This window comes from Bombyx mori, chromosome 19 (genome assembly GCF_030269925.1).
Source record: "Bombyx mori chromosome 19, ASM3026992v2".
Classification (NCBI taxonomy): domain Eukaryota; kingdom Metazoa; phylum Arthropoda; class Insecta; order Lepidoptera; family Bombycidae; genus Bombyx; species Bombyx mori.
The window spans coordinates 4514226-4540457 of NC_085125.1; the positions used below are offsets into that span (position 1 = coordinate 4514226).

Genomic DNA, 26232 nt, shown 5'->3' on the forward strand with positions numbered 1-26232 from the left:
GCTCGACACCCGGCGATGGGATGTATGGCTGGAGGGTTTCCAGTCCCGAGGGTGTCGTAGATCCCAGGGGACCAAACCCCTGGTTAATAAAAAAGGATCAAATGATGATGGCCAATTGTGAAAAGTTAGTACCCCAGGAGGGTACCGCCTGCGAGTCGGGCGGAGAATCCCTCCGTGCTTCCACCTCGGTGGAAGCACGCTGCCCCACGTATTCTGGGGGGGGCAACAATTGCCAAGATGAAGGAGGCTGTGCGACGGGCAGCGGAATTCCCGTCGAACCGATGCGCTCCCTGATCGCCGGCTCGATGCGCTCTGCGCTCGCCAGCGAATCGGTTGCGATGAACCCCACCAAACCATCGGCGGGGAAAAAGAGGGGCCGAAGGAAGACCCCCGTAGCAACTTCCGACGACGGCGGTGCGTCATCCTCCAGCACCGAGGTGCCGGAAAAGACCATGGCCGTCGAGGAGGTGGCTCCGGTGATTTCGGGGCCTGCTGCGTCGAAAGACACGATGCCCGCACCCCAGTGGGCACCAGTGAGGAGGAGGGGCGCAGTGTCACCGGCGACGTCGGTGGAGTCGATGTCGACGTCGGCCGCGTCCCTGGCTAGCGGGGACGAGGCATTCCGCGACCTCGACCATGCCCTGGTCAATCTGGCTAAGTTGCTGTCGACCGTGGCTGCCAAGGGCGCCGAGCCAGGCAGCAGCTACCGGAAGAGGCTCCGGGAGGGAGCCGCTATGGTTAGGACGAAGCTGATCCCTACCATGTCCAAACTCGTAGCGCAGCTTGACTCCAGGGAGAGTCGCATTCTGGGGGACTCCCCAGCCTTGCGAGAGGGGACTCCCTTGTCACCGATGCCTGCGCTGGCACGCTCTGAGCCACCCGTGAGGAAGATGGACACCAGCGCGCCTTCGCGGGCTGGGATGAGTGTGGCGGCGCTCATGCCAGCGCCTACTTCTGTGGCCCCTGTTCCGCGCATGCCTACTCCCGCGCTTCCTCGCCCCCCTCGGAGGGTTGAGTTGAGGCCTGCGCCGCCTTCCCGGATATCGGCCGCCCCTGCATCCATACAGGCAGGAAGGTTAAGGACTGAGGACATCCGTTCGCCACTGGCGAGGATGGTAGACGAGTGGCCGGCGCTGCCACGGCCCAGGTCTTCGGAGCCGCCTCTTTCACCCCCACGTGCTGCAGGGTCGCAGAGGCCTTATAACAAGGCTGCTGAAATGGGGGGTGTGGATCACTCCCTCCCAAGCAGACAGGAAATGATGGCTTGCATCTCGCGGGCGGTGGCGGTTGAGGTCGGCAAACACTTGGCTGGCCTTGAGGAGATGCTCCGCTCCTCGATTGGTTCCAGAGAATGCGTCCCTGTACCAACAGCCGCGACCGCCCCGCGGGACCAGGCCACCCAGCCGACCTCCACTTCTACCCCATCCGCGAGGGTGGCACGACGTGGAAGCCGGAATCAGTATAACAGAGGTGCGGGCGCCCAGAATCCCGCCCCGCGATTCCAACCTCAGCCCCGTGTCCTTCCTCCCCCCCCGTCAAGCATGGACGAGGGCTGGACGGAAGTGGTGAAGCGGGGCACCAAAAGATTGCGACAGACAACAGCTCTGGCAGCTCCCCAAGGGGGTCGAGCGCCGACTGCTGTTACCCGAAACACAGCGCTGGCGGCCGTGGCTGCTCCCCGCGAGGGTCGAGCACCGGCCGCTAGCAAGACCAAAAACAAGAAGAAGCCGCGCGCAGCGGGGTCGGCTGCCGTTGTAGTGACGTTGCTGCCGGCCGCCATCGAAAAGGGCCTCACGTATAATGAGGTTATGGCCCGGGCGCGCGCGGCCGTAAGCTTGGAAGAAATCGGAGCAGAGGAGGGCCTCCGCTTCCGGCACACAGCCAATGGGGCGAAGCTATTGGAGTGTCCCGGTGCCGATAGTTCTGGCATCGCGGACAAACTAGTGGCGACGCTCCGCGTGGCGTTGCCGGAAGAAGAGGTGCGCGTGCACAGGCCGGTGAGGATGGCCGAGATTAGGATCACCGGCCTGGACGACTGCGCCACCAAGGAGGAGGTGGCAGCTGCGATAGCGGCCCAGGGGAGATGTGCCCCAGAGAGCGTGACCGTGGGCGAACTTCGCTCAGGGTACTCCGGGGCCAGGTCAGCGTGGGCGCGCTGCCCTGTGGAGGCGGCCACTTCCTTGGCCACTCCTCCACCGGGAAGATCGACGGGGGATCCAGGGAGACTACGCGTGGGCTGGATAGCGGCCCACGTGCGTCTCCAAGAACCACGTGCCTGGCGATGCCTCCGGTGCTTCAGCACGGGGCACGGACTCGCTAAGTGTACCAGCTCGGTTGACCGCAGCGGTTTGTGTTTCCGCTGCGGCCAGCCAGGCCATAAAGCTGCGTCCTGCACGGCCGCCCCGCATTGCGCTCTGTGCGCTGCAGCCGGACGCAGGGCAAATCACCGGGCGGGAGGCAAGGCGTGTTTCCCGTCCGGTAATAATACCGAACGCAACCGGCGCCGAAAATCGAAGCGCCGGCAAAAGAGAAGGTTGGCCAGAGGAGCACTGGCCAACGCTGTAATCCCCGCTGCGGCGTTGGTGCCGGAGGGCGGGGGCAGCGGTGAAGGGGAGGGGGCGATGGATGTGGTCCAACAGTAATGGACCGCACCTATCGCTTCCTCCAAGGAAACCTGAACCACTCCGCCAGAGCTCAGGACATGCTGTCTCAGAGCATGGCGGAGTGGTCCATAGATGTGGCTGTGGTCGCCGAGCCGTACTTCGTTCCCCCAGCAAATGATTGTTGGTTTGGGGACGACGGCGGCCTGGCGGCCATAGTCATACGAAGAGACGCGGCGATCCCCCCCCTGGCGATGGTGACCAGGGGTCAAGGGTTCGTCGCGGTACAGCTGGAAGGGACCGTCGTGATCGGGGCGTACTTCTCTCCGAACAGGCCTACCGTCGAGTTCGGGCATTTCCTGGGCGAGATCGGGGCGATTGCTCGCCGCCTCGCTCCTCGTCCAGTGATTCTCGCGGGGGACCTCAATGCGAAGTCTATCGCATGGGGCTCCCCCCGCTCGGACGCTCGTGGTAGGCTACTGGAGAGGTGGGCGAACGCGGCCGGCCTCTGTTTGTTGAATAGAGGGTCGGTTGCGACGTGCGTGCGGTGGCAGGGCGAGTCTATTGTGGACGTTACGTTCGCGAGCCCGGCCATCGCGCGCCGTATCCGCGACTGGAGGGTTTTGGAGGGGGCGGAGACGTTGTCAGATCACCGATATATTCGGTTTGATCTCTCCGCCCGCTCCGCAGTCGCGGACGCCCTCGGGGACCACCCCCGTGGTGCGTCCCGGTCATTCCCCAAGTGGGCACTGAAGCGCCTGAATAAGGAGCTCCTGATGGAAGCCTCTACAGTGGCGGCGTGGGCGCCCATGCGTCCACACCCGGTCGAGGTCGAGGGCGAGGCAGGGTGGTTTCGGGACACGATGCGTCGCATCTGTGATGTGTCGATACCCCGGATCGGCCCTCGACTTCCTAATCGCCAGGCGTACTGGTGGTCGCCCGAAATTGCGCAACTCCGCGTGGAGTGCGTTCGGGCGAGGCGCGAGTGCGCCAGGCATCGCCGCCGCCGCCTGCCGCGGCGCAACGATCCAGTTGCGTTCGCGGCGGCAGAGGCCCGGCTGCACGCCGCATTTCGCGTCGCACAGAGGGCACTGCAGCTGGCCATCAGAAGAGCCAAGGATCAACACATGGAGGGTCTCCTGGAGACGCTGGATGAGGATCCGTGGGGGCGGCCCTATCATATGGTGCGCAATAAAATGCGCCCATGGGCCCCCCCGATCACGGAGCGTCTCCAGCCTCAGCAGCTGCGGGACATCGTCTCGGCGCTGTTCCCGCAGGAGCGGGAGGGATTTGTCGCTCCCGCTATGGACTCGCCGCCGGAATACGACGGCGAAGTCCCTGCCGAGGTGCCCCATATAACGGGGGCGGAGCTCCGTGTGGCCGTGCGCAAAATGTGCGCGAAGGACACAGCACCCGGCCCGGATGGCGTCCATGGCCGGGTTTGGGCCTTGGCTCTTGGTGCCCTGGGGGACCGACTCTTGAGGCTTTACAACTCCTGCCTCGAGTCGGGACGGTTTCCTTCATCGTGGAGGACGGGCAGACTCGTGCTGTTGAGAAAGGAGGGGCGCCCGGCGGATACTGCTGCCGGGTACCGTCCCATCGTGTTGCTGGATGAGGTGGGCAAGCTGCTGGAACGCATTCTGGCAGCCCGCATCATCCAGCATCTGGTCAGGGTGGGACCCGATCTGTCGGCGGAGCAATATGGCTTCCGAGAGGGCCGCTCAACGGTAGACGCGATCCTTCGCGTGCGGGAGGGGGAGGGTGATGGGAGAGATGTGCTCCGCACTAAACGCTTCACTTTCCCCCCTTTGCCTTTTCATGAGTTTTGTCTCATGCGAGGTTTGGACGTTGGTTGTTGAGAGACAGGAGGTTTTAGTCGGTTCGACTCCGACATGCCCCGCCCTTCATCCCCAGTGAAGGGCGGAAGTCCGGCGATTTCCTCCTGACAAAAAAAAAAAAAAAAAAAAAAAAAAAAAAAAAAAAAAAAAAAAAAAAAAAAAAAAAAAAAAAAAAAAAAAGGGCATACTTTTGCGGTAGGCAAGGTCCAATCTTAGGAGACATAAAAATAAATAAATATAAATATTTTAATAACAATCACGCCACGTTAACTGGTCCCGTGCTAAGTTCGTAAAGAACTTGTGTTACAGGTACCAGATAACGGAAATAAATTTAAGATTTTTATTATACACATACACATTTTAATATTTAATATACATCCATAACCCTGGAAAAGACATTTATATTCATCATACAAATATCTTCCCATGGCGGGATTCGAACCCGCGACCCCCTTTGTGTAGTGACCATGTCACTTACCACTACACCAGACGGCCGTCAACGGGAGTTGGGCCCTGAGACGGGAGTGCTCTGAGGAATTGTTCGAGATGATACCGGCATCTCGTTTTTACCATCGCACCGCCCGCCACCGGAGTAGAGTTCATCCATACTACCTGGAGCCACTGCGGTCATCCACAGTGCGTTTCCAGAGGTCTTTTTTGCCACGTACCATCCGGCTATGGAATGAGCTCCCCTCCACGGTGTTTCCCGAGCGCTATGACATGTCCTTCTTCAAACGAGGCTTGTGGAGAGTATTAAGCGGTAGGCAGCGGCTTGGCTCTGCCCCTGGCATTGCTGAAGTCCATGGGCGACGATAACCACTCACCATCAGGTGGGCCGTATGCTCGTCTGCCTACAAGGGCAATAAAAAAAAAATAAAAAAAAAAAAAAAAAAACATAAGATTGACTTTATTGCATAGATACAATCATTGTCTTACCCAATAAGTCTGAGAGTATGTCTACTTCAGTACAAACTATAGACATTTAAATACACACGTTATATTTTTTTAATAATGCCAACTGATTTACAAAATATAGAAAAGCGCATAAAATTTGATACTTTAATGTTTTTGCTATCTCAAAATCTAAATTTTAGATTAAATGTTTATAATAATAAAATTAAAATCATAGAACGAAAAACAGATGAAGTAAAGAAATACTAGAAGAAGAAATAGAAAAGGCCCCTTATGGCACGTTGTAATGGATAAAGGGAGATAAAACCCAAGGAGGGTTGACGTAAAGCAAGTGGCCGGTCGTAAAAATCATGCCAGATCTCCATGCCGCATAATACAAGGATACGCTGCGCTGACCTCACATAATGAGGGATAACAGCAAGATGAATAAGAAATCTGATTGCGCACTTCTCAATAGACAGATATAATTAGCAAATTAAAAATTATAATACCAATTCAAGGGTACCAAGTTACTTACTGGTGGTAGGACCTCTTGTGAGTCCGCGCGGGTAGGTACCACCATGCTGCCTATTTCTGGCGTGAAGCAGTAATGCGTTTCGGTTTGAAGGGTGGGACAGCCGCTGTAACTATACTGAGATCATAGGCCTTATATCTCAAGATGGGTGGCGCATTTACGTTGTAGATGTCTATGGGCTCCAGTAACCATTTAACACCAGGTGGGTTGTGAGCTCGTCCACCCATCAAAGCAATAAAAAAAGAGGGATTTCATAAATTGGCTTGTACATTTTTCAGATAAATGTATAAAATCTTATCGAACGTCCGTCATATTTTAGATTAAGGCCGAGTTGTGTTATTTTCCAAAACCATCTCGATTCTCAGGCAATATCTCATTCCGACGTGTACAAATATACGTGAGCAGGCGCCATAAGAGTCTTACATATTAAATGCCGCTTCTTTGCATTATACGCTCCATTATTCCAAGGCTGTATGGTAAAAGCCGCCCGGGAATGTGGTCTTGGGGGGCACAACGTCTGTCGTGGTTTTTCCCGGGGCGGTCAAACTAAAGGCATGTTGTAATGCTTATCACTATTAATTTAATGTCGTACAAATTGAAACTTTTAAACATGGACCCCATGTCTCAAAGTTAGTGGTGGAATCCATAGATGGTAACCACTTAACACGTGGGTAGCACCTGTATCTGTTCACATGTAGTGCCTTAAAATAAATATGAATTGTATACAATTGTTCACGATTGACTTCCACGGTGAAGGAATAACATAGTGTAATAAAAAGTGAAACCCGCAAAATTATAATTTGCGTAATTACTGGTGGTAGGACACTCTTGTGAGTCCGCGCGAGTAGTAGTAATGCGTTTCGGTTTGAAGGGTGGGGCAGCCTTTGTAACTATACTGAGATCTTAGAACTTATATCTCAAGGTGGGTGGCGCATTTACATTATAGATGTCCACGGGCTCCAGTAACCACTTAACACCAGGTGGGCTGTGAGCTCGTCCACCCATATAAGCAATAAAAAATTAGAAACAATTGTCCACATCGATAAACCGATAGTAGCCCCGAAATCCTCAAATTGCTCTGCTGCTCAGTTATTGCACCCAGGTTAACAGGGTTACGCCCTTCGAACTTTCAGAATCCCGGGACGTTCAACTTGTATCGCTTTCTCGCTGCTTTGATGATTAATGAGTTAAATTTACAAGAGATTATATAAAATGTTAAAGTTAATAGATTTTAATGGTACAGTTTATTTATTCACGTTTGAACTTACAGCACTTAAATGTTAAATTATTATTTTTTATTCGACAAGGTTTTTTTTTATTGCTTTAATGGGTGGACGAGCTCACAGCCCACCTGGTGTTAAGTGGTTACTGGAGCCCATAGACAAACGGCTGCCCCACCCTTCAAGCCGAAACGCATTACTGCTTCACGGCACAAATAGGCGGAGTGGTGGTACCTACCCGTGCGGACTCACATGAGGTCCTACCACCAGTAGAAAAGCTTCAGCTTCTCGAAGTTAGTTATTATAAAAAGGGAAGTCTTATACTTGCAAGATTGCTACTTTAGCCCGCTTCTGTAATGCACATATTATAATCTATTAGAACGGCAGACCCCATACCCTCGGATATTAGGAAAATTTAATATCATTATGGGCATTAACTGAGTCAATGTGCATTGTATTACTAAAATAAAATAAAATATATGTAGAGGCGTCTTCATCTACATATAACTATACTGAGATCTTAGTACTTATATCTCAACGTGGGTGGCACATTTACGTTGTAGATATCTATGGGCTCCAGTAACCACTTAATACCAGGTGGGCGGTAAGCTCGTCCACCAACATAAGGCATTAAAAAAAAACGTATAATTAAGGAATTAAAAAATATGTGGGTACCGTTAGATGGCACACTATTTTTTTTTATTGCCCTTGTTAGCAGACGAGCATACGGCCCACCTGATGGTAAGTGGTTACCGTCGCCCATGGACTTCAGCAAAGCCAGGGGCAGAGCAAAGCCGCTGCCTACTATATTAAGGAAAAACGGGCTTATTGATAGCTTTTTAATTTAAGAAAGTGGTGTGACCCGCGCTTTATTTACAAGTCGTAAAAGTTTAATTCAAACCACTCCAAGTACTGAGCCGTCCATTAAACCTGAAAAAATTTGCGGTTTATGTTACAAAATAATAATCATTTTCTATACGTAGCATATATAATACAATACAATAATACTTAGTCTTCTCTCTCTTAATTAGTAGAGATTCTCAATCTTCCGTCCTCCCTTACCAATCATGAGCCTCTATTTAAAGTAAGAGATTATGTACATCCTTGTGCCCGCGGTCTGCTCCCTAACTTCTGCAGAGCGTCAAGTCCCCGAAACCCTGCGTGTCCCTTAGACGCAGATACGTCATAGGAGGCGTCCTGCACCAAAAAAAAAAAAAAAAACAAGAGATTATGTGACTTAAAATACTTACAAGTAAAGTTGGAATTATTCAGTGGCATTTTAGACAATTTCGATTATAAAATATATTCGATTACATGAGAACATAAAACTAATATAGATAAAAATTACGTCCAATATTCATCAAAACTAATAGAACCTCATTTCATTGAAAGAAACAGCCAATCTTTGCGAATCCACTTTAGTCGATACCAACGTTCTGCCTATTCCAAACCCCTTGCCTCCCATAAACTTTACTATCCATTTTGGGGAAAGAAAACATCGCTTTGATTCCGTTATTTTTTTTTTTTTTTTTATTGCTTAGATGGGTGGACGAGCTCACGGCCTACCTGGTTTTAAAAGGTTACCGGAGCCGATAGACATCTAGAACGTAAATGCTGCCACCCAACTTGAGACAAGAGTTCTAAGGTCTCAGTTTTTACAGTACAACGGCTACCTCACCCTTCAAACCGAAACGCATTACTGCTATACGACAGAAATAGGAAGGGTGGTGGTACTTACCCGGGCCGACATCCCGGGACATGATCGAAGACTTACACGATCTCAAATCGAAAAAAAAAAAATTCATATTAATAGCCAGCACACGAGTAAACGCAGACCTACCCTCACAGGGGACCGTAGCAATAAAATAACAATTTATAAAGTGATCCTAAATATATGATGTATAATAATACAAAGTAAACATGTGGAACAGCTGCTTTAGTTCCCTCGCCCTCTGAACCTTTTGTAAAATAATTTGCTATTCACATAATCACTGAACCTTTTTTTGCAGAAATGCAAAGCCTCGAATCCGAGACCGCCACAAAAAGACCGCTAAGCCCACGTAATAACGCTGTGGACATTTTTTTGCTGCGTAGGTGAGCTCTTAAGCTAATAAAAAGATCGAGAAGAAGTATTCGAATTTGTATCATTTATTTTTATTTTTTTTATTGCTTAGATGGGTGGACGAGCTCACAGCCCACCTGGTATTAAGTGGTTACTGGAGCCAATAGACATCTACGACGTATATGCGCCATCCACCTTGAGATATAAGTTCTAAGGTCTCAGTGTAGCTACGACGGCTGCCCCACCCTTCAAACCGAAACGTATTACTGCTTCACGGCAGAAATAGGCAGGGTGATGGTACCTACCCGTGCGGATTCACAAGAGGTCCTACCACCAGTAAGAAAATTAAATTAAATTGAATTGAATTTAAAAATTAAATTAAATTGTTTTAAAATAAAATACCTAATATTTATTGCAATTTTAATATAATAAGAAAACTTACATAATAATTGTTGATAGAAGCGATCGATAAAAATAATGGTTATTAGCCACTTGATAATTTTTTGTAGCTTTTTCTTACTTTTCGTTGAGAAGGTCGTACCGTAAGCTCGCACCAGTTGGTAAGCCTACATAAGCCTACCGCGAAGCAGTAATGCGATTCCGTTTGAAGCAACCGGCAGTTCCGGTGACATTACATTAAATACAGTGCGTTGCCAAGGTATTCCCTCCTCATACTATCACTGTAAGCTGTTCTCTGTGGTGTTCCATGTCCCGTCAAACCTACAAAAGGCGCATAATACAACGGGTCTGAAAGTCTTTGTTTTTTTTTGCTTAGATGTGTAGACGAGGTCACGTCCCACATGGTGTTAAGTGGTTACCAGAGCCCATAGACATCTACATCGTAAATGCCGCCATCCACCTTGGATTATCCCAAGTCACTTTTATCCCAAATACATGGTATAAACCCTACAATTTTAGCCATTACGGCCGTCCCACCCTTAAAATCGGAATTCTTCGCTGTTTTGCTGCAACAATAGGCATGGGTTCTGTCTTAAGCGGGGCACGGGCGTTGAGCAAGAGTGCGGGTAGTCGCTTAGTCGTTAAGCCTCTCAAACTACTTCGGCCAGCGAGTCTTACGTATCTACCCCTACTTACGCGCCGGAACCTCGCAATGACCTCACAATACTGCCGTGCCAGAAAAAATTAGGTAAGCTATAAAGAACGTGAACCTATCGCGTCATTGTGCATTCTCATTTTTCTTAAACTATTTTATGTATCTATATATTAATACGTGAAGCAAAAACTTTGTATCTCTTTTTACGAAAATTGCGCGGACGGAGGAGTATGAAATTTTCCACACTTATAGAGAATAGAGAGAAGAAGTGCACAATGCTAATGTTTTTTTAAAATAATGCATAAAAGATACATTAAATCAATAAAAAAAACATTGCACACACTACATACCATGTATTTGACGCACACACGCATGCATACTATTTATTGTCAAACTTTTCTTCTTGACGTTTGTGTTCAAATTGAGAATAGATTAAATATTGTTTGTCTTTGTTAATATTTTTTATAGTGTAGTCTTGGCGAGATTTGTGATTATAGAAGTATAAAATACAATCATAATAGTGTACAAACTTACAATTCCAATTAATTATAGTCTAATTTCGACTACTGCGGGACCTCTAGTTCCTGTAAAGACACTAATAGTACCATAAAAAATACATGAAAAGTTTTAATAAGTGTACGCACTGCGGTAACAAGAAAAAGATTTTTAGCGGCTTCATGGCAACAAACAGGATTCCGGGACTCTTGTGCCGAAACGTCCCCGGGGAGGCCCGGGCTTCATTGTGACGGATCACAGTTACACACCAACAAGGCTTTAGACGAAGCCTTTCAAAATTCAGACGAAAATTTATGAACTTAGTAAAAACATTACCTTGAAGTTTTGACTGTGCAATGAAATAATTAATACCGACTAATGCTTCAAAATATCGACATTAGAAGCTACAAGAAAAGATGGTCATCAAGTCTTAAACTCTGAGATTGAACTTTTTCTAAAATTTTATGAATTTGAAATTCCATTTATGATTAGATTTCGCTAAGTGGTTAATTTGTATTAGACTAGAGATTGATCCCACAACAAAAAAAAAACAAGCTCAGTTTAAAGTTAGGTGATATTTCAGAATTTCTTCGTTTGCTTTTATAATATTCAATGCTAATTTAATACGATTTTATTAGCTTCAGACGTATGTTAGTAACGGGATCTTTGAACATGATTTTGACCACCTTCAAAACGTCGGATTAACTCGAAATTTTGTATACTTATTAAGGACCAATGACAATGACAATGCAATATTTTAAAAAAATATTGAAAAAATTGAAATTCAACTAAAAAATGAAAAATAAATAACAGGTAGTTGAAAAAAAAAACAAAAAACAAATGGGGTGCATGGTATCAGTAATTATAAATATTTTAAAGATATGAGTGGAAGGGTTTTTTGATAATATCTATTTGAAAAACACCTTACGGTTTTTACAATAAAATATTTTTTCTTACCCTATTTTTAATTCAAATTTATTAAAATTCATTTTCTATTGTTTAGTTGGATTTTCTATAAGAGTGTATTTTTTCAGTTTTTTTAAACTATTATTGATTACAAATAGAATATTAGGGGTACTAAGAATCTCAGGCAGAAACCCGGCTACCAAAACCGACGACGACAGTGAGGCATGGTCGCTGACAATAGGCCGTAGAAGGCTCCAAGTCACTCTCCCCCGATTGGAAATCAGCCCACGTCAATCTAATCACTCCACACCATCACTATTCATTACTCGTTCATTATTCAATCTAGTATTTATCCTGTAAACTACCATCCCGTCCTGTTGGGCAGGAATCGCAAGCCCGGGCAGAAGGGGTTTGCCCCGAGGCCCGATCCATGACCCTGTAATGGGTCGTGTGGACCCGACGTATAGGTAGATCTATAGAGATAGGAACCCTGATGAAATACGAATTTAGAGAAAAAACTATTTTAGTAACGCCATCTAGTAAATCTGAGTTGCCACTGGTAGTGTTGCTATTGCATGTGAGAATATTGATAGTTCAAAATTTTACAAGATGGAATTACAAAGCTATTTTCAATATATATTAAGTTTTTTTTTTAATTCCTTTTTTTATTAATCCCAATGTATTTCCCTCCCCCTGGTTTATTACTACTTTATTTAAGAAAAACTTTTTACTAATTACATACGTCACACAGGCTAGTTGTCCTGGCTGAGCCTTTACTCGCCCATCTGTCCTGGTGAAACTGGAAAGGCCTCGGGGCCACCAGTAAACCTTCAATTAAAAGAGGCTTGTTTTATTTCTGCTGTTGTAAGGTTACTGAAGCTCATAGAAAACACACAACGCGGTCTCGAATTTCGAGACTCATCATTCGCGTTATCCAAACAAAAAAAAACAACAAAAACACAACATAATATGCTAATTACAAACAACAATTATTCGAGCAATAAATAATCTTATGCTGTGAAAGTTGCATAACTCATTTATTTATTTATGCAACTTTTGTTAATCACTGAATTCATGGATCTGTCGTCTTTAACACGCAAAGGGCACACGCCAATTTTAAGTAATAGTACAATGATTATGCCTCTATAAATGAGAAAGTTTATGTGTTTTATGGACTTCATTAGGTCATGTTTCGGCCAGTGTTCTGTGTACTCTAAATAGAGAGTATATATCTAACTTGATTTTATATTATACATTTTCTGTCTACAAATACATTGTTTATGTATACTCAATCCTGCGGACCGAATAGTAAACAGTCGACGTCGCCCTAAACGCGCCATTACGAATCCACGATCCATTAACGGTGCTTTTAGGTACCTTAAGCACCGGTCAACGTCTTCGTCGAACCCGTCGCTTGCGACGAAGGGCTCGACGAGTAAATTAGCCCACACACATAGCCCACTGAGCCGCGAAGCCACTCGCCGGATTTTTTGAGTGGGTCGCAGTTCCGATCCGGAGGTAGATTCTGCGAAGCACTACTCTTGCTAGGGCCAGAGTTAGCAACACCTTCGGTTTAAGCCCCAAGAGCTCACCTACGCGCTGGGGTAACGCTGGTATAGCCTCTCAAGGCTATCAACATAAATAAGTAGGGGAAAAAAAGGCATCTTGCAATATAGGAGCAGCTTGCTTGGTTTGCAGATTATCAGATATAGTTTACCTGAGATGAACGCGACGCGATAATGTTTTACCTTGATCATAGGATAGAAGATGATAGAGTTATCCAGGGCAACTAAGACTTTCCTGTCCTGTCAGAATATAGGTTGTTTAAAGAGCATTATCGGGGGAGTGGTGCTCCAGTCTTCCTTTGCTGCCCTTTTCGTAGAGCATTGCTATACTTTATGTAAGATTAAGTTCGATTCTCCTCGTTCGGCTAAGCTATCTGAGGATTATTTATGTCTGCGGTTTGAAGCTTCATAAAGGACCTAAACAGTTGTGGAAACGCCGAAGAGGCTGGCTAGCTGGTTCAGCAGTGATCAGAGGATATTATTAAAGTACAGATTGAACAGAAGCGGGGCGAGGACAGAACCTTTTTTTTTCCTACCTGTGCTGATAGCCTTAAGAGGCTATTTCAGCTTCGCCCTAACGTTTGTAGGTGAGCTCACGGGGCTCAACCGGAGAGTTGCTAACACTGACCCCTAGACCTTATTTAGGCGGAAGGAGTAACGAGTTCTTCGGCTCTATTTCGACATGTCCATGTTATTGTTCGGAGCTTATCTATATGCAAGTTGATCTTAAGAAAGTCGCTAGCGCGATTCAGATCTCTGCTAAACTATCTTCGGACCTATGATAGCGGCGGTTAAAGGTACAATAAGCTCTGTCAAGTCGTAGGAGCTACAACCAATGATCAAATTTGGTTGAGCGAATTAATTCGCACGTCAGGGGAATTAAAAAGTTTTTATCGATATCCATTAGCGTAGGTACAGCAGATGAAATTCTATTGCACGTAATTGCATCATTTGATCTTATTACGTCTTGTCGTTTGTACTTTCATAACGTAATGATTCGATGTTGGTACATGAGTGACAACTTTTTTGTTTAATGTTCACATGCCAATTATGATATGCTATTCGCACATATGCAATTGAAATTAATTTAATTGCATTTTTTAATTGGTTGTGTTGAAAATTAGGTTTTAACCTACTTCAAATAAGGCAAATAGTTCTTAATTAAAAGCGAAGGGCAATACCGTCTTTACCATAAGGGCACACGGGGCCCGTGCCCAGAGCCCCCATTCTCAGGGGGCCCCTAAAGACCGACAATTTCTCTAACACGTTTATTCTCAAAACATTTTTGTCGGGCACATTACACTTTTTTCACAAATCAGTAATCAGAAGGTTACAAGGCATATACTATGCCTATAATAGAAGATTTTGCTCAACAGAAATCCCGAAAGAAACCGTTATCGAAATCGTAACAAAAAAACCAGCAGCATTCTAATATCATTAATGACATATTATATAATACTGTATTTGATTACCTATAATAAATGGTCATACTCAGTAAAAAAATGTTATTATAATTCGCTTTTTTTACTTTCCAAAACGGCCTCAAATTCTTGTGTGCCCAACGGCCCCATCCTAGCTTAAGACGTCCCTGGCGAAGGGTCTTAAGCATTTGGTGTTAAGAGATTATATTTTACTTCTCGATACATAACGGTTCCTTTTTTATAGTCGTGGACTTCGATCAACAACGTCCACAGCTGATTGTAAGTCTTCAAGCAATCTTAATACTTTCGTAGCGTTTCAGTCATATTGATCTAAGCAGAATTTGTATGCACTGCGTTAAGAAAAGCAGTATTATTCCATTCGGTGCTTTTATTTTATTTTATTGCATAGATAGGTAATCGAGTTCACGGTTCACCTGATATAGGCTGGTTATCGGAGTGAATAGACCCGCAGCGATTAGTCTTGAGGCATGAGGCTCAAACCTCAATTGTACTTGTCATATCCGGCCCGCTTTGCTGGCCGATCGTTATGAAACTTCACAAGATCACGCTTTAGATAAATCTGATTAATATCAAAAAAATTCATCGCAATAGTTTCAGCCTTTTTGGAGTCTATAGGAAACATACACACATTGAGTTTTGTATATGTATATAGATAATAGCTGTCCCAACTGAAGTTTGGCTACGGTTGGCTATAGAATTATTTAAATAAAACCAATATTACGGCATATCGAGATTTTTACTTTTCTACGTTTTGGATACTTTACAGTTTTGCCTGACCGTCGTTGTGTACCGTAAACTGCAAAACAGTTTTAATTATTTCTAAGCGTTTGGTAAAAATGAAATAAATACTTTAATTTTTTTGTCAGACCGCCTATTTCTGCCGTGAAGCAGTAATGCGTTTCGGTTTGAAGGGCGTAGCAGCCGTTGTAACTATACTTGAGACCTTAGAACTTATATCTCAAGGTGGGTGGCGCATTTACGATGTAGATGTCTATGGGCTCCAGTAACCACTTAACACCAGGTGGGCTGTGAGCTCGTCCACCCATCTAAGCTATTAAAAAAAAACTAAAATCGTAAGCTCGTCTCCCAAAAAACCTGATTTTTTTGGTGCACAACTGAACAGCTTTTGCGTAGCATTTTGAGCTTTTAATCAACAAAGGATTTTCGAAATTGATCCGTCTATCAATATATCAAAACAACGACACCGATAATAATAACATAGGGCTTCGCTTTTAAGAGAGTTTCTTAGTACGATTCAATTGACTAGCAATATCTAGCATTAATCCGATAAGGGCTGTTGACTCGAGATATTGAGCTGAACGCCTCGTAATTGGTAAGATTATTTATGCAGCTTAATTATATTTTGGTTCGATCCACGTCGATCCACGTAGACGACAATTGCCAATTACACTTAGGCATCAGGAGCGAGATATTTGAACAATCTAATATGTACTACAGTAATATACAGCTATTGGAATAGCATATTAACCGATTTATTACCGCATTATTATTATTTATTACTAGCTTTAGCCCGCGACTTTGTCCGCGTGGAATATTTCACAAATAATGCTTTATTTTAGAACAAATTTGGTTAGCATAAAAAACGTTATAGTGAGCCAACCTTAATATATAGACATATACTGTCGTAGATTTTTTTTAGATCTTTTAAAGGGGAACAATTCTGTCATACACTATTTTAGTGAAACTTTAACTGTTTCTGCAGCGCACGCAGCGGAAGCTCTCAAAAGGTAAAAATAACCCCGATTTTGAAACATTCTTTATTGGTACTCCTCTTGTATTGGTCTTAGCGTGATGTTATATAACCTATAGTCTTCCTCGATAAATGAGCTATCTAACACTGAAAGAATTTTTCAAATCGGACCAGTAGTTCCTAAGAACAAACAAACAAACCCTTCAGCTTTATAATATTAGTATAGAAGTATAGATTGACATTCGACCATCGTAACAGTGGGCCAATGTCACTGTCCAACGTCCAATGTTCTTAGCGTTGACGGTCAGCGTGCTGACTAAGGTAGTTCTGAATTTCCACATTAAGTACCGCTATCGATGGAATTTTTCTCAAAGGAGTTCCCTTGCAGAATCCTACTGATGTAATTAATGTGAAAGTTTTTAATAATGTATGGATGGATGTTTATGAAACTTTACAATAATATAGCTTACACATCAGAATAACACATAGGCTTTAATTTATAAAGATATCTTGTGAATTACTGAAATATAACTATAAGTGTCAAGTAAGTAGGAATTTTTTTTGCCATCTGCGACTTATTTTGGTGTGCGCCACAAAAACTATTGAAGTTGCAATGTAAAATGGAAATGTTTATCTTAAATAGTCCAACAAAAAAGTCTGTAATAGCATATATCTATCTGTTATCTGTAAATTACAGCTCCCGAAGCTAAGCGAAGGTGGGTCGCTACTTCTAATATAATGTTTTGAAACATTATCATAATATTATCATGTTCTTGACATTTAAAATGCATTCGACTTATCGCTTCTTTAAAGCAAAAGAGCTTATGAAATCTACGTAAATAATATACGAATCGCATCCATATTCTGTATTAACACATTAACATTGCAAAAAACGCGTCAAGAAACGCGCTGAATATCAATTAATCTTACGTTAATTAGACATTCTCCGAGTCGCAGTGTTAACGGTGACTACAGAAGCGATTCTTTCGTGGTGAGGGTAGGTTCACCTGACGGTGTGCTCTGTGTTGTGTCAGTAACAGTAACAATAACCATGGACGGTATAACTTGGTGCTTCGTGCTAGCTGGTGAGATGAAGATATTATAGTTTTTATTTTGAATTAAATTGTTATTTGACATGATGGTTTGAGATTGATTAGAGAGTTTGATATGAACGATTAGTGCCTATTAATATTATTAGTAATGATAATGAGGGTTGTAACAATATTAAATATGTGCATAAGTGTGTGTTTGCTTGTCATCCTCATACGGTTTTTACAAAGAGATCGCGTACTGGACTTTTAAGTAGACCACTTGAATATACCGGAAAAGAATACACGTGCTACCTTATTTTTTTAAATAATTGTAAAATCAACGTGAGTGAAACCGCGTGACAGATAACGTCAATCATATTCAAAGGAGGTTGAGAAAGGTAGTTAGTTAGTAATTAAAAATTCTTGGGACTTTATTTTTTAATTTCTTAAATTTATTACGAAGTATTTTTTTAATGCTTTTTTTTTTTTTTATTTATTTATTTAAGGTCGCTTTTTAACAACAATGGTCATTAACGACCACTATAAGCTTATAGTTAAATTAATCTATGGTAATCTATAATTTTCAGGAATTTTAAAGTACATTTTACATTATTATTTAAACAGTCAAACAAACACATAGGCAAGGCAGAAGTATGTCTTTCTGCATTAAACATTGGGCACTCAGTTAGTAAATGCTTAATAGATATATTGCTATCACATCGACTACATTTCTTTATTTCTTCTTTTGTAATAAGATGGATGTGAGTAATGTTACAGTGACCTATTCTTAATCTATTTAAAACTACTTGATCTTTTCTATTATTAATCTGAAAATTCCTTTTTTCAAAAACGGATTTTCTTATATCATATAAAGCACTTTTATTATCTTTTACCCAATAGCTATTCCAGAGTGTTTTAATCTTGCATTTAATGTGTTTTTTAAGATCCTGTATATTAGAAGTAAGGTAATTACATTGGGCTAACTTTGTGGCTCTCTTAGCTTCTGTGTCAGCTCTTTCATTTCCAGATATGCCTTGGTGACTAGGAATCCAGATTAGCTTTATTATGTAATTGTTATCTATAAGCCCGGTTAGAATTTCTTTGATCAGAATAATAAGGGGGTTTTTGTTGTGATTATTTGAAAGGGCCATGAGGGTAGACATTGAATCAGTGAAAACTATATATTTTTTGTGATTTGTGTTTGTCTTAATAATGTTTAAGCATTCTAGTATAGCAACTGCTTCGCATGTGAATATAGAGGTATAGTCTTGGAGTCTATTCTTGCAACTATAATTTTCAGATACAATAGCGCAACCAGATCTACCTTCACAGACTGAGCCGTCCGTGTAGTACATCTTGAAGTCTAAGTGATTATTTTTAATTTCGTAGAAAAGATCTTTGTAGATATAATCTGATGTGGTGTCTCGGGGATTATTTTGAGCTATTTCCATATTTATTGTGAAATTTGATTGGTGCCACGGAGGATAGTAGTGGTGTTTACGTGGAAACACCGGGGGAAAATCTAAATTTATTTCTGCGAGGTATTTTTTAATTCTTAACCTCAAAGGAGATGAAAGGGTTGGTTGTAACCTAAATTCTATATCCGATGGTACAGGGTCCTTTAGTATAAATGAGTCTTTGTTGTTTGTTATATGGTTAATGGCATATGACAGGCATAGCTCTTTTCTCCTAAAAGCTAGTGGCATTTCCTCTGCTTCAACTAGAATGCTGTTTATTGGGCTTGTTCTGAAGGCTCCTAGACTTAATCTTAAACTAGTGTTGTGTATACTTTCTAGGGTTTTTAAAATATTGGAAGATGCAGAGTCATAAATAATAGAGCCATAGTCAATTTTTTGTCTTATCAATGCTTTGTATGTATTCTTAATGCATGTGCTATCTGAGCCCCAACTACTTCCTGATAGAATTTTGATGACGTTGAGTCTATTATAACAATCTGATTTTAGTTTTTTTATGTGGTCGACCCAGTTCAGTTTTTGATCAAAGATTAAACCTAATATTTTTAGATGACGGACCTCTTTAATTTGTTTATTATTAATTGTTAAGCTTACTGTTTCTTTCTTTTTCCTTTTTGCTAAAACGATAAATTCAGTTTTCGTATCTGAAAATTTAAATCCAGTATGTCGACACCATTCACTTAGTTTATCTAAAGTATTTTGCAATAGTGTTTGCGTTGGTTTAATGCTGTTCCCACTGCATACAAGGGTTAAGTCATCCGCAAATAAACATCCCTTCACTGGTCCTTCTATAACCTCTGTTACGCTATTAATTGAAACTAAAAAAAGTATTACGCTCACCACAGATCCCTGCGGTAGACCGTTCTCGGTATTGATAGGATCTGAAACGATGCCATCTATCTTAACCCTAATCCTCCTGTTTTCTAAAAAATTTCTAACGAAGGCTAGGGTGTTACCTTTAATATTCATCTGTTCCAGGAGTAACAAGACTCTGTGTTTCCACACCATTTCATAAGCCTTTTCCAAATCCAGGGAAACCGCCACAACCTTATTTTTAATTGCAAAGGATGTTAATATTTCGTTTTCCAAATACGCGAGATGATCTAATGTTGACTTATATTGTCTAAAACCAAATTGAACTGCTGATATTAGTTGATTCTGTTCTAAATACCATCTCAATCTATTACTTACGATTTTTTCGAGTAATTTACACAAATTGCAAGTGAGCGATATAGGTCTGTAACTGGAAGTTAAGGTTGGTAATTTCCCCGGTTTCGGAATCGGTATAACAATGGCTTCTCGCCACTTATCAGGAAAGACTTGATTGAGCCAAATGAAGTTGTAAATGTCAAGGAGTCGTTCTAGAGCCACGAGTGGAAGGTTTTTGAATAAGGTGTTAGATATGTTGTCTGGTCCAGGGCTAGAGTGTTTTAATTGGTGTAAATAGAAATACAGTTCATGAATTGTAATATTTTGATTGATAGAGTTACTATTATCCAAAAAATCGAATACATTATTATTCTCTTCTATTTGGTTTTTAAAAGATAGGAATTCTTGGCTGTAATTGTTAGAGCTAGAGTTTGCAGCAAAAGCAGACGCTAATAATTCCGAGTTATTTTTTGGATCACCACTTAACTGTCTATCATTGTTTTTTAAGACTATTGTTTGTTTTTTGCTTTTTTGTCCATTAATAGCGTTTATTTTTTGCCATACAATCCCTGGCGGAGTGTAACTATTAATGGAAGTGATAAAACTTTCCCAACTTTTCTTTCTGCTTTCTTTAAATATTCTTCTAGCATTGGCTCTTTTTCTTTTGTAATCTATCTTAAGTGAATCTTGAAGATTTTGGAGATCTTCCAAACGATTTGGACTTTTTTGGTAGTATTCGGCTTTTCTTTTTTCTTTTTTATAAAGTCTATATGCTCTTTTAGATTCTTTAAGTGATTTATCACACTCGTCGTTCCACCATGGCACTTGTTTTTTTTTAATTTTCCCTGTTGTTTTAGGTATATGTTTTTCTGCTGAACCGAGAAGTATTTGATTAAATTCATCAACTAAGTCATTAATTCTGGTCAAAGATTCGGGTGTAACTCTACTTAGTTGGTTAATTTTAATTTCTATATCAGAACGAAAGTTAGGCCAGTCTGCCATCTGATGTTTGAAGTGTTGCGGGGCGTTTTGGTTTTCGGGGCTTAAATCTATCTTTAATGTAATCATAATAGGGTAGTGATCACTGTCGTATAGATCGTCTAATGCATACCAGTCAAAGTAAGTTGATATACTTCGTGAAGCAAAGGCTAAATCGAGACTGCTGGTGTGACCATTGCTATTATTAAAGTGTGTGGGCTGATTAGTATTAAGGAGAATCATATTTTCGTCTACATCTAACCAGTCAGATATAATTTTACCCCTCAGATCACAGTGATCTGAACCCCAATAAAAATGGTGGCTATTAAAGTCACCCAATAATACAAAAGGTGTTGGAAGCTGATTTTTTAGATTATTCAGGTCATTTTCACTTAAGGGGCAACTATTGGGCAAATAGACGTTACATATTGTAATAGCCAAAGGATATTCTATTCTTATTGCTATCACTTCTAGTGGGCTAATAATATCGACCTCTTTGGGCAGTGTGTGTGATTTTACATAAATAGCTACTCCACCACTAGCTATACTGCTATTTGATCGATTTTTGAAAAAATGAATATAATTCTTCAACTTAGCACAGTAGTTATTTTTAAAATTAGTTTCTTGGATACAAATACAAAGAGGGTCAATATCATTTAATATACGTTGTATATTCTCTAATCGTCTATGGAAACCGTTAACATTCCACTGTAAAATTTTCATTCTGTCAAATAACTAAATCACTTACCTTATTTTTAAGCAAATTGTAATAAAAGAGACTATGGCTTGTTACTGGTTTCTAACAGTTTGATAAGTTCTAGTTTCTTAACTAATCTTGTACATCTATTTTTGAGGTTCCTATTTAAATTCATTTTAGTGCGGAGAAACGTGCACATATCAATTAGATCCGGGATATCATCCGTATAGTCTTTGATAAGTTCTTGAAGATTTTGTTTGCTACGGGAATTATCTAAAAAACTAATAAACTGGTCTAAGGTGAGTGGGAAGTGAGGTAGTGTTTCTGACTGATCCAGCTCTGTTTTAATATCCTTCCAAACTTGTTCTTCACTTCTGTCATCGAGAGTTTTCTTCTTCTTCTTGAGTGACTTAGGGGTCTTCTTTAGTTCTTCGTCCAGAGACCAATTGCTGTCGGTTTCATCCGTGTAATCACTGACTATAATATTACTGTCATCTAAAGTAGGTTCAGCTTGATTTATTTCCGGTTGTGATGGTTCTGAAGAGGTAGATGGATGAATCCGCTTAACACCTTTGTATATGTCAAATTTATTGTGTGGTAGTAAGTTTGTTGGTACTTGCGGTTTGGAAATTTCAGTAGGGGGATAGATTTGGTTTATTTCATATTCAAGATTAATTGTAGAATTGAGAGACTGTGACGGTAGCTTGTTGGATTCGACTGTAGTGTCATTGGAAGTAGTTGAATTGTCTTGCGTGAGGTTGTTAGGGCCTTTGGTACCAAGAACCTGTTGACTGCTTTGCGGACAGTATTTTGCCAAGTGTCCCATTCCATTACATACAAAGCATTTCATTGTTTCGTTTGTAATATAAATCCAATAATTGGTTTCATCATAGTTAATTTGCATCGATTCTGGTAATCTTTTTTCATCCTCAGGGGAAACGTATACCTGTCTCCTAAAGCTCATAATGTGTGAAAAACCAGGGTCCGGGATGCCCACTTTCATGAATGTTATGGGAGACAATACTTTAATACCCATTTCATTAAATTTTTCTTCTAAGATATCGTGCGGAATTATGGGGCAAACGTTGGATAAAACGATACGTTTGTTTCTTGTTATCAGCGGCCGAATCTCCAATACGTGGTCTTTCACTTTAACGTTTTTAATGACGTCAACCAATTCGTCAGCTGTTTGTTTTGAGTCCAAGTACACGCAGATTCTCGAGTTGGAAATGCGAGAAATGAAGCGGATTGACGTTGATTTGGTCACTGCGGAAAGGGCTAACAAGTAGTCTCGAATCATGATTCCGTCGATTGAGTTTATAATAATAGCTTGATCTTTCTTCGGGTAGCTGGTTTTAGATGTGACATTGGCATAACTTACGGTGGGGGTAGGTTTATCCATAGTGTCAGAAGGGGCTCCCGTTGCCAGGAGTACCCCTAACTTGACAAACGGTGTTAAAACAGAACACTCGGTAGTGATATTATATTCGTAATTACTCGTTAACCGCGCCGCGTCGACCGATACGTGTGAACCGTACGGGGACCGCAAGGCAACTGTGTTTTAATGCTTTATTTTACTGTGAATTCTATCTATCTTTGACAATTTCAACTGATGTTTACAATTGATTTATAATAGCTCTGGCAACCCACCTCTGTACTCTATATATGTATATAAAGTCAGTTATTAAATCTACCCACTTTACAAATAATATGGATTACAAATAATATGGATTAGTAATGTGCTTTATAATTAACATCTTGCTAGTAAGCACAGCACAGTAATACAGTTTGTAGTAATTGCTAAAGTTTTTCTAAAAAAGGACATTATAAACAAAATACTTGTAAAATTTACAACAAAATATTTTTAAACTATTATTTATAAAGGTCATTAACTCATTAAAAACCTTATAATAATAATTATGCGCGCTAAGAGAAGTCCGCACAGGTCGATACTTAATACCTATAAGCAAACAGCGCAACAGTCGGTTATTTCGACCCTCCGCATTTTATACGCATCAACAAGGAGTCGATCTATCGACGGTTCGCGCTCAAAGGGTTAGCTAACTTAAAGGTAAGCTATAGAGTCCAGAATAATCTCTTAAATTTCCACCGGAATGGCAGGCAACGCTAATAATATATCGATTTTTCTCTATGCATATTATTATATGTATGCATATAATATGCTCCAAGAAAACACAAAAAAAAACCTTTCGGATAAACTGCGTTATTTTGGTAATCACATCTCGAGGACTGTCGAATACTCCCGGCTTAATAAGAAATGACGTTTCTATACTAAAGACTTCCGTATTTACATACGACAGTAATGTGTATACATCCAAGCATTAAACAAATATGACATTATTAAACAATTTTAGTTCCGCTCCGTAGAGATAAATTCTCATATCGCTCGGAGGTATATTAGAAATGTGAATGGAATTTACTCTAAGGCCTGTAAGTTATTGAATTATTTAGGTTTGAATTTTTCATAAATATGTTGAAAGATTTTCAAAGTGAAAAATCTATACCAGCTGTCGGGGAATCGGGGTAAATTACCCCAAATGGGGTAAAATGAAATTTTTGGGGGGTAAAAATTAAACTTTTGTGAGTAAAAAGCATATATTGAAGTGAAACTTCTTTAGAATCGTTGTGATTTCAAACTCGATGAAACGAAATGAAACGAAACGAAAAAATAAGTCCAATAAAGCGTTTTTTTTTTCCCGAAAAAAACATTTAAATTAAAAAATATTGAATTATAAAATAACAAGAAATTATCATTAACTTATATTTTCTGTGGGTGCGATTTTTATTCCTCAACTGTATATTACAACTGTATATTATTACCATTATGTATTACTAGGTATTACATTGATAAATTGAATAAATGATGATTAAATTAAATTTTTTGTTATTGTTTCCTTTTCAAAATTATCATGTGGGCTATAATATGAAAGATGCTAAAAAGAAGCGATTTCGTTTTTTTTTGTTCTTCGCCATGGGGTAATATCAACTTACACAAAAATATTTTGGGGTAATAAAAAAGTTCCCCGACCGCTGATGTATACCGAAACGCATCATTGTTCCGTGGTGTAGGTTTCGTGGTCCTACCTTACCTTATTAATTACTTAATCCAAACGCAACAAAAAAAATTGTAAACATACAGCAAGCCGTGAGCACTCATGAACATGTATCGCGTTTTATTTATTAACTGCTAAGATTGATGGACGAGCTCACTGCACCACCCTTCAAACCGAAATGCATTACTGCTTCTCGGCAGAAATAGGCAGGGTAGTAGTACCTACCCGTGCAGACTCACAAGACGCCCTACCACCAGCACTTCAAAGTACATCTGATTTTCAGAAGCATTACTGATAGTACCGCATATTGTGAGCCTTACTCATAACCACTACAGCAACGAGGCGATCAAACTTAACACATACTAATCACTACATAGTATAAAACAAAGTCGCTTTCTCTGTCTCTATATATGCTTAAATCTTTAAAACTACGCAACGGATTTTGATGCGGTTTTTTTTAATAGATAGAATGATTGAAGAGGAAGGTTTATATGTATAATAACATCCATTAAATAGTGGAGAAATCAATCATAAATTACAGTTTCCGAAGCGAAGCGAAGCGAAGCGAAGCGAAGCGAAGCGAGGGCGGGTCGCTAGTTTAATTACAAGATAAATTCAATTACAATTCAATTACTGAAGTATACAATAACTTATCCTTTTGTAGATCAGAATTTCCTCGATAGATTGATTACGGAGCTGACGTTGTTTCAATTAAAATGAACGCCGAAGGGCAGATCACAATATCTTAGATATTTATCATTAATTAAACTGTGCCTACTTACTGATGATGAAAAAATAACACATACTTTGATATATGTTTGTCTTTTATTAGCTTGACCCGTATTTGTAGGCAGCGACTTGGCTATGCCCCTGGCATTTCTGACGTCTATGGGCGATGGTAACCACTCACCATCGGGTGAGCTGTATGCTCGTCTGCCTACAAGAGTATTAAAAAAAGTCTATCTAAGTTAGGTACCAAATCAATAAACGTGGGTAAAATAAAAATAAAATATCATAAAAAATTAATTTGTTAATAAATATTAACAAATATATTTTACTCCTTTTAAATACTAAGTAGTCACTATCAATAGTACCGATTTCTTTTGATTAATTCAAGACAAACTATTTATATTATAACTAATAGGTAATTTTTGCACCAATTTTCACACAAACGCGAACTAAAGCCTTTTTGTTTTGATGATTGTGAAAATTTAACACAATACTATTAAAAAAAAACGACTATTATGCCTTTAACCTCGGCCTGTATTTCTTTATTCAATATCTATAATGCACAATGCATGCAATAAATATACTCAAATAACGTCTAATGTATTGACGAGCGGATGACTACTCTGGCCACCTTAGGTTAAGCGACTAACGGGTCTGATTGAAATCATAATTTGAATACTGCGTTAGTAGAAGTCGTCGTGGCCTAAAGGATAAGACGTCCGGTGCATTCGTGTTGAGCGATGCACCGGTGTTCGAATCCCGTAGGCGGGTACCAATTTT

The 26232-nt window shown here is 41.2% G+C and overlaps 2 protein-coding genes and 1 non-coding gene across 4 annotated transcripts in view; 1 reads left to right on the top strand and 2 right to left on the bottom strand.

Moving 5' to 3' along the window:
• The window catches only part of LOC692988 (aldehyde dehydrogenase), a 423296-nt gene that overhangs the window by 333253 nt on the left and 63811 nt on the right, over nucleotides 1–26232 (bottom strand). The window lies entirely within an intron of this gene.
• Nucleotides 282–18391, top strand: LOC119630003 (serine/arginine repetitive matrix protein 1-like). The gene is made up of 2 exons (XM_062674134.1): nucleotides 282–1911; nucleotides 18378–18391. Exons 1-2 carry the CDS (start codon nucleotides 282–284, stop codon nucleotides 18389–18391), a joined length of 1644 nt encoding a protein of 547 aa, XP_062530118.1.
• Mir2835 (microRNA mir-2835) lies at nucleotides 22591–22674 on the bottom strand. Its single transcript, NR_107433.1, has one exon. It is a non-coding gene; the product is annotated as a microRNA mir-2835 (primary transcript).